The 8857-nt window shown below is 39.6% G+C and overlaps 1 protein-coding gene across 1 annotated transcript; it reads right to left on the bottom strand.

Moving 5' to 3' along the window:
- Positions 1-1250: 1250 nt before the first annotated feature.
- On the bottom strand, positions 1251-4502 carry LOC128733551 (Y-box factor homolog). The gene has a single exon (XM_053827205.1). The coding sequence runs from the start codon at positions 4191-4193 to the stop codon at positions 3162-3164; it is 1032 nt and encodes a 343-aa protein (XP_053683180.1). The 5' UTR covers positions 4194-4502; the 3' UTR covers positions 1251-3161.
- Positions 4503-8857: the final 4355 nt, after the last annotated feature.

Here is an 8857-nt window from a genome sequence, read left to right as displayed (position 1 = left end):
TGGATCGGACACACCTTGAGGAAAGGAGCGAACGAGGTTTGCAGAGCAGCACTCGACTGGAATCCACAAGGACAGCGTAGAAGAGGCAGACCCAGAGGCTCATGGCGATGGAGCTTAGCCAACGACATCCGGGCTGTAGACGAGAACCTGTCCTGGCGACAGGTAAAAGCCATGGCGGGTAACCGTCAGCAGTGGAGATCTCTGATTTCATCCCTTTGTTCTGCCGGACCGGCGGACATGGACACATAAGTAAGTAAGTCCAAACAAATAACTAATCCAAGAGTAGGAACTGAACCCATTGACATAACTTTGTTTATGTATTTATGAAGAACAACTGGTGCAAGTTTCGTCTAAATATTACACCACGTTGCGGAGTAGTACAGAATGGAACTCGAACGACGTAAAAAATCTTGCCGTTTGCTTCGTTTGTAGATTACACGTGTGCTTTAAGTTATTAAATGTTGCAGAGCTTGAAGTTGTTTGATGAAGTAATTTTAATACGTGCCATTGGATTGTAAACTGAATTACAATTTCATAGCTTTTGGTATTGTGGTATTAATAATAAACTAATATAAAATTAAAATTGCGGTGGTCCCTATCGAACGTAACAACGTAAGCTGCTTAAAAGGAGCAATCCCTGTGTCGTGGGCCAATGCTTTTCTAGTTCTCACACCCAAAACAAATTATAATTGAAGGATCATGTTATACCATGTGGTATATGTCGTTTATACTAGTTAGTATTTTAATACCGATTATGAAAATAATTCCGCTGATGCTATCGTACCAGATGACATTCCAAGTATGAAGATAATCAGTCAATTTATCCCAATATCTTAACGGGAAACTAGCAGTCATTAACTTTTCGTCTGAGAGCCCAATTTCGGAAGCAGGTTTTGGGCCCAAAAGCGGGATTCTATTAATAGAAATGTGTTCACTGAATTCTTCTTGCCAATCTAAACACAGCGAATATATTTTCATGATCAAAATTTTTGTTTCAAACAAAAAAAACTGGTCGACTGGATGACTGGACGACCTGGATGACGACTAATTTCACCTTAAAAATAGGTGACGAATGAACGTGAATTAATCAATTTGCACGCAGTTAGTAAGAAATCAAACTCTGAATTTTGCTCTTGTTTTTTCCAAAATAAAATAAAACGAAAATGCTTACCACTAGCACGGAAAATGTCACTGTGAGGAAATATCCAACTAAAATAAATAAAACGCACGTTTAAATATTTTTTCAATTTTTTTGCAGATTTAATCCATTTTTTTTTTGTTTTCATAAATCAATTAAAGTATGTTTGCTGTTCTGATGTTAAGTTAGCGTAGTCACAATTCGGCAGATGGTTTGTAGGTCTCTTGCGTTTTAATATTCTTGTACCGCTTGTATGCACTCTCAGCGTTTACTTCAAATGTACTGTATCCTTATTTGTTACGCATGTTTTTATGGAGCAATCGAACGTTTAATCTTTATTACTAGTACAAGTTTTTTCTTTCTTATTTAAGTAGTTTACTTTTATCATTCCTTACAGTTTATAGCATTGTTTAGAGAACTGATTTTATCCTTTCTCTCCTTCGTGTTGCCTGTTATTCTTTAATTATTTCATGTATCCATATCCATATCGGCAAGTACATTTAATGTTGTTTTTGAATAAATTGTTCCTAGCATATGTTTGCCCTTGTTGAATATTTTTGGTTGAAAGAGGGGTTAGATAATTTTTAAAATAATTCTACTCGTCAAAGATCATAGATATAAAATGCTTCACTTTTGTCTGTAGATAGTGCGGTGTGTGTAGCTACGTAAAATGTTTTTATAGAATCTGCTTAAAATAAAAAGACGAAGCGCGTTTAGCGCCCCGGTTTGAAATACTAAAAATATCCTGCTCATGACTATGTAGTAAAGCAAACACAAAACAGAAAAGTAACACAAACGATACTAGACTTCGCGAAAAGAAAAAGAATTTTGATGGCTTGACTCGGCGGCAGCGGTGGTAAAGATTGAATCTTTTTGCACGACCTGCTTCCTAACTAGCCTGACAGTGCTTTAATGTTCTCTTTCTCTTCTTGCGAGTTAATGTACCTTACTTTAAACATTTTTCACTACTTTTGCTGTTTGGTTAGATTTTATATATATTTTTTTCAACGGATATTGTAAACTTTTATTACTGTAAATTTCTGTTTCTCGGTATTACTTTAATTACTCTTTAAATAGTAGCAAATCAGAAACTTTATTTTGAACCAAACCGAATATTGGTAGTTTCGATTTTTTTTATTTCGCAGTTTCATCAATTATCAACTTACCGGTAATTTAAGTCACTCGGACTCTAATGACGATCCAAGGCAACAAAATGTTAAAATTTTAGAAAACGATACGAAAAAACAACAGAGTTCATTAACGATTGTACGGGGGTGTTGAGTCGTCTGACTATCGTGGACTGAGTGAAACGGTACTGCTAACAGTGTGACAAGTTTTGAACCAATATCGCAGCAGAATAGCTTTTCTGACGAGAAAGTCTATTCTTCCTGCAAGGATATTAAAATAAGCCTGATGATGTTTAATGGCTTCACAGCGAGACTGTGCCTTGTTTGTGGTGTGTTATGTTGCAAATGTGTACGCGGATGGTTCGAATGATGGTATTATGCTTCTGTGGGGCAGGACTATAGCACAATCCGTCAGTTTTCTGCACTTACTACGATACTTTTGCGCATCGTTAGAGAACGCCTTAATCAGCCAGCGTAATTAGTAAAGTTCGACCTAACCCGACGTGCTTCGCCGCACTTCTCTTCCAACGAGCTGCTTTTGCTTTGTTGATATTACAGTGTTATTTGCTTTTCCGATTCGATTCAAAATTTAAACTTTTCCCGCACAACACGATCCAATATTCAATTTGGTTGTCAATTGAACAGTTACATTTAAAATAGTATAGGTTTTTAATCTTCTCTATATTCTATAAAACTTGTTCCATTTACGCTTCAAGAACCTTTTTCCACTCACCAGTCTCATCAACGATGCCAATAGATTATCTGTTTGCTCATTGGTTGACTCTTGTCGTTAATGCTGATTGTTCTTATGTGAGATGGTGATGTTTCTGTTGATGATCTTAAATACCAATCTGCGATGTTCTCTTCTTGCTTTGTGAGTTGCTTACGCTAACGTTTTAAGCGGAACTTTCCGTAGTGGTGTTTTGAACGGTGTTATTATTTCCGCCAGTTACTCCATCATTTCTTGGTCTTTGAGTGTTACGTGCTCCACGACGTGGATAACGAGGACGTCCACCGCCACGTGCCGGTGGCATACGACGCGGTTGTTCTGGGCCATTCTGATGATAGTCATTTTGGTAGTCTCCGCGGTATCCACCTCTACGAGGAGGGCCACCTGGACCGCCCATAGCTCTGCCTCCGTTACGATAGTTACGACGGAAGAAACGTCTTGGGCCGCCACCACGTCCACCTCGAGGGCCATTCTGGCCATCATCTATTTGATTTTGGTCAATCATGCCATTGTCATTCATCGGTGGACCATCTCGTCGTGGACCCCTCGGTGGAGGTCCTCGATAATAAGAGTACCCACCGCGACCTCGAGGCGGAAAACGTCGCTGCTGTGGCGGTGCTTGATGTTTCATTTGTTGCTGCTGAGGTTGTTGCTGTTGTTGTGGGGGTGGCGGCTGTTGTCCGTCTAATTGTCCATCAGCAGTTTGATCTTCATTGGATCTTGGAGGACCTGGACGACGCTGACCACGCTTTTGCCACCATTGCCGATAACCACGGCGTTTTTCTGCTGCGTATGGGCTTCCCTTTACAGCTTCCCCTTGTGGCCCGGTGACATTTGCAGCTTCATTGCCCTTTTCACCAATAACCACGTCAAATTCGACAACTTCACCATCGCCAACGGAACGGACGGCCTTTTTGGGATTGTTACGTGCGATTGCTGACTGATGAACAAACACATCTTCTTGAGTATCACCACGATTAATGAAACCGTATCCGCTTTTGACGTTGAACCATTTTACCACACCGGTTACCTTGACGGCAATAAGCTCTTTTTGCTGTTGTGGGACCACCGGTTTGTTATTAGTCGGAACTTGTTCCGGAGACGATTGTTGCTGCTGCTGAGGAATTTGCTGCTGTTGCTGTTGTGGCGGTGGTGGCTGTTGCTGTTCTGGCGCACTTACTGCCTGTTGGTCAGCCATGTTGTTATACCTTTTCCTGCTGATTAGATGAATAGACCGCACTGCAATTTTTCGAATTGGAAAAACTCAGATGTTAATGCTTCACTGCTCTGTGACTATAAGGTGTTGGTTGCTGGTTGTTATGATGCAGGAATTAACGTAATAGTCATGCTAGTTTGGGTTGTATTTTCGGCAAAATTACGGATTTTATTCTCCCATTTAGAAGCACAGTCACATTTTTACTTTTTCACCAAGGCAGCTGCTGGTACCGCATGTCGAAACACACGACTAGGGCAAAACGGAGCGAAAAAATTTTAGCCTATAGATGTCTACAACTGCTTTCTCGCCTACGCACACGAGTGCCGAATGGTAGCGAAAATGAAACGGAACATCATTTAAGCGTATGTCGGGTAGAAACACACTCCGGCAGGCAGCTGTATTATTCAGTGATGCCAGCAAATTCGAAAATATCACGCAGTAATCTGCAATGAAGTTGTAGAGCGACTACCCTATAAAAAATTTTGACAAATGACATTTTCCGTATCTCCCGATACCGACAAATCCCCACCTAAAAGACATCAACGTACCCTACCTAAATGATCAACCTATAGGCCTATAGACCTAATATATTAATCAATCTACATCATTACATTTCGCAGGTAGACTAATTTTGTTACCTGATGTATTGAAGAATTTAATATGTTATCGATTAAATCCAACCCATCGACATCTCTATATCGAACTGCAGTAAACGTCAGCGACAGCATGTCCGGGGCTCAAAATTTGACAGCGGGCCCAAATCAGACTGCTGACAGTTGAGTGAAACGCAGTGCTGACATGCTATCTCATTTTCGCACACAAGAGATGTTGGCGGCGAAAACATGGTTGTCTGCCGATGGGGTGATTAAATCGGTCGAAAAGTCGCTTAAGTGTATCTGTTGATTACAGAGCGTTTTACACAACCCCCGGGCATCTACTATGTTTCCTGAAACCGACACAAAATTAGGTGGCGCTACAGGCGTTTTGCTTTTTATACGCAGCATTCACACGGCAGTGAAGTGATGCGATCAAGCCAACAAAACATAATCACTTAGAAGTGAAGAATTTTACATGAATCTCAATAGACCAAATCAAGGTGACGTCATCTGGCAGTTACTGGCGCCCTTGTTTACAAACAGACCGCAGATTCCAACAAAGTTTCAGCTGTTTAAATGGCAAGTTTATTGCTAAACAGCAATGTAACTAAATTAGAAAAGCCTTATGCCTGTAAAATGTTAAATACACACGCTGAATTCGATATAAATGAAAAGGAAAATTTTCCAAAACGTAAACAAGGGCGCCAGTATCTGTCAATTGACGGTATGATGATTTGGTCTATAACAATTCATCGATAAAATAATTTACTATCAACTAACAGAAAACGTTGCCTTTAGGGCAAGAAATAAATGATAATGCAGCGAAAATCACGTGTGGCGCTGCAGAAATATCGTGTGAATCGTTCTTTTACACGCACACTAGTGATCCGATACGTATAAAAGTGATCCAGTGATCCAGCTATGTTGGCTTCACCTATTTTGTTCGCAAACGTCAAAGTTGCCACCGGGGTGGTTTTACATGACAGAAGATACGGTAACTGGCTGATATTCAGATATAGGGCAAGTGGCCAGCGACATTCACGCCTAACAATCTGGCCAGAACATATACGCTACCCTACCATTTTTGGTTACGTCCTATTGAAAAAGCAGTCGAGATCTTAAAAAAATAACTGATATATTATTATTATTCTTTATTTAACGGGGACCCTACACCCTACTCTGGAAGACTGAAAAATAATAGATTTTCGTAAATTTTTTTCAGATGCTGGTAGGGTTGCCAAGTGGCCGCTTTTTGGCCGGCCCGACCGGTTTTTCACTTGCATAGCCGGTGGCCGGTCAATCCTGCACAAAGGTCGGTTTTCCAACATATAAAGCCGGATTTGTACTTTTTGTCTAATTTGAAAATTTTCTGATAAATTTATTAGCAATCCTGAGCAGTGGATTATTGAAGATAACCAGTTTTGCAGTAACAATACTTTGCTTCTGGCGATAATTTACTTTAAATTGTCCACTAGCGCCAGAAGCAAGTAGTTGTCACTCTAATACTAGCTATCTTCAATAATCCATTCAATGTTCGTCGTGTTTTCGACTGTGATGTCCTACCGTTCGCTATCTCCACAACTAACTATTCATCTCATTTACACGGGAAACTGTCAACCGACTTCCGGCGACTACCCAAATAATATGTCATTAACGCACATTACACATTCCAGGTAAATCCTCTAAAAATATGCTGATCCCCCCCCCCCCCAAATGGCCAAAATTGCCAAAATGGCGGCAATTTTTCCAAAACAAAGGTGTTTTTTCATCAAAATTCGCCAATTTAAAGCTCATACAAAATTTAAAAATGGAGATATTATAAAACGGCTACGTAACAATTTAGATAATTCATTTTTACATGCTGAAAAAACATTTCAGCCAAATCGGTCTACTAGATTCTGAGATACACGTACTAGAGATGGTCGGGTATGAAAATTTGAATACCCGAACCCGACCCGTATCCGATCAAGAAAAAAATTAAACACACGTACCCGACCCGAACCCGCAAGTTTATTATTTTTTATACCCGAACCCGACCGCAACCCGACGGGTACGGGACGGTCCCGGGTACCCGACCATCTTTAGTGTTAAATGTGGTCAATAGAGATACCCGACCCGACCCGTACCCGGTTTCAGAAACAAAAATTAAGAACCCGTTCCCGACCCGAACCCGCAAATCATTTTTTTTCAATACCCGAACCCGACCCGAACCCGGCGGGTACGGGTACGGGTGCGGGTTTCGGGCAAATTTTCCGCTACCCGACCATCTCTAACACGTACCGCCAGCTAAAGAAACATGGTTTTGGGGAAAACACGTTCAAAGTTTCGTACAGCAATGGACTTCGCTTGAAGTGACTCCAAATATTTGCCGGAGGTTTTCAACCAGGCTTCATTCTCGTTGTTTTGCTCAGTAGATGCTCATTTGACTACAGCGCCTCAACTAAACAGAATTCGAAAAAGTAGTGTAAAGGGCAATTGTAGTGCTAACTAATATTTACATTATTGTTGAAGAAAGTATAGTTCTATCTTTCGTATTTACGGCGCTATGGGGCTGCTACCCCGTTGGTAGCAAAAAGAGCGCTCATTTGGCTACCAACTGGGTAGCAGCCCCATAGTGCCGCAGGCACGAAAGATAGAACTATACTTTCTTCAACAATAATGTAAATAATGATTAGCTCTACAATTGCCCTTTACACTACTTTTTCGAATTCTGTTTAGTTGAGGCGCTGTAGTCAAATGAGCATCTACTGAGCAAAAAACCTAGAATGAAGCCTGTTTTCAACGAGATCAGATATTAAAAAATCCTTTTGGCATGACATTTCTAAAGGTGTAAGCGTCTCGAAAATGCCAAAAAATAAAATTCGATTTGTCCGATTTTCCAGAGTAGGGTTCCCCCTTAAGAGTTTTTCAACATGCGGCTGGTTCGCCTCTTAAGTGATATAAGGTATAATGACATTATTTTTAACCCTTTATAAGGCCGTGGCAATTATATTGCCACCAACGAAAAATATTTGTTTTGCGTCTATAATGACATCAATATAATTATAGAAGCAAAATAAAAAATTTTTGTTGGTGGCAATATAGTAAAGAGAACAGCTATGGAAAGTTTGAAAGTTTCTGCCAAATCAAAAATGACAAATTAAAATCGTTTTGCGAAACTCCGTCGAAACACTCTACTTTCGCAATGGTAGCCCATTGCATTCTCTAATATTATAAGTGATCTCTCTCTTTAAAACAAATGTTTGAACATAGAACATCCTACTTATTAGCTGAAATTAAATAAAAAAGAAACTTTCCAATTAAATTCTACTATCTAGATTTATTCACAACAGATACGTATTTCGCCTACGACTTGCAGGCTTCATTAGTGGTTCTGTTTATTCTCGAATTTAATCGGAAAGTTTTCTTTTTTATTTGATTTCAGGTTTCGTATTCTACTAAAACGCTCCAAAAACTTCAGTCAATATTTATTACCACAATTTGTTTGAAAGTTGCAACTTTTAGTTGCCTTAGAAATTATTGAATTTATTCATATTAATTACTACATTTTTCATTAATCTAGCAAAAATAACCGCCGCGCTAAGATTTTTAACTTTCATGTCACAAGACATCAACAAACTTAGCGTGGCAATAACAATTGTTCATTTATGTTCTACAAAGTGGACGCTTCGATAACAATTTTATTTATAATCCATTTTAGAGTAGCCATATCTGTGGATTCTTTTTGCTCTTATCCAGCTTTTTACAAGTATGTCATAATGGTAGACGGCGGAATATTTGAACAGTATTTGACATTTGCTGTATCCATTGCACCTTCCTTTAGTTTTACCACAGACAAACAGACATAACTCTTGGAAGAAAAATCAACAAAACATTCCCAAATATCAAATAGCAACATGGGTATCCCTCGAATTATTAGCAATTATTTTTTATGGGGAATTCCCCTTCTTTCGTCGAAAAGCGCCACTTTGACCAAAACGGAGACTTTCTCAACTAACAACAAATCGCTCTCAGTTGGGCGCATGGTAACACTCAGGGTACACCTACGCG

The sequence above is a fragment of the Sabethes cyaneus genome, chromosome 2 (genome assembly GCF_943734655.1).
Source record: "Sabethes cyaneus chromosome 2, idSabCyanKW18_F2, whole genome shotgun sequence".
In the NCBI taxonomy this organism is placed as follows: domain Eukaryota; kingdom Metazoa; phylum Arthropoda; class Insecta; order Diptera; family Culicidae; genus Sabethes; species Sabethes cyaneus.
The sequence above is the reverse complement of the archived record's forward strand: the minus strand, read 5'-3'. Positions and strand labels throughout refer to the sequence as shown.

Bases quoted from the DNA above. Each gene is read 5' to 3' on its own strand.
- LOC128733551 (XM_053827205.1), bottom strand. From the start codon at position 4,193: ATGGCTGACCAACAGGCAGTAAGTGCGCCAGAACAGCAACAGCCACCA.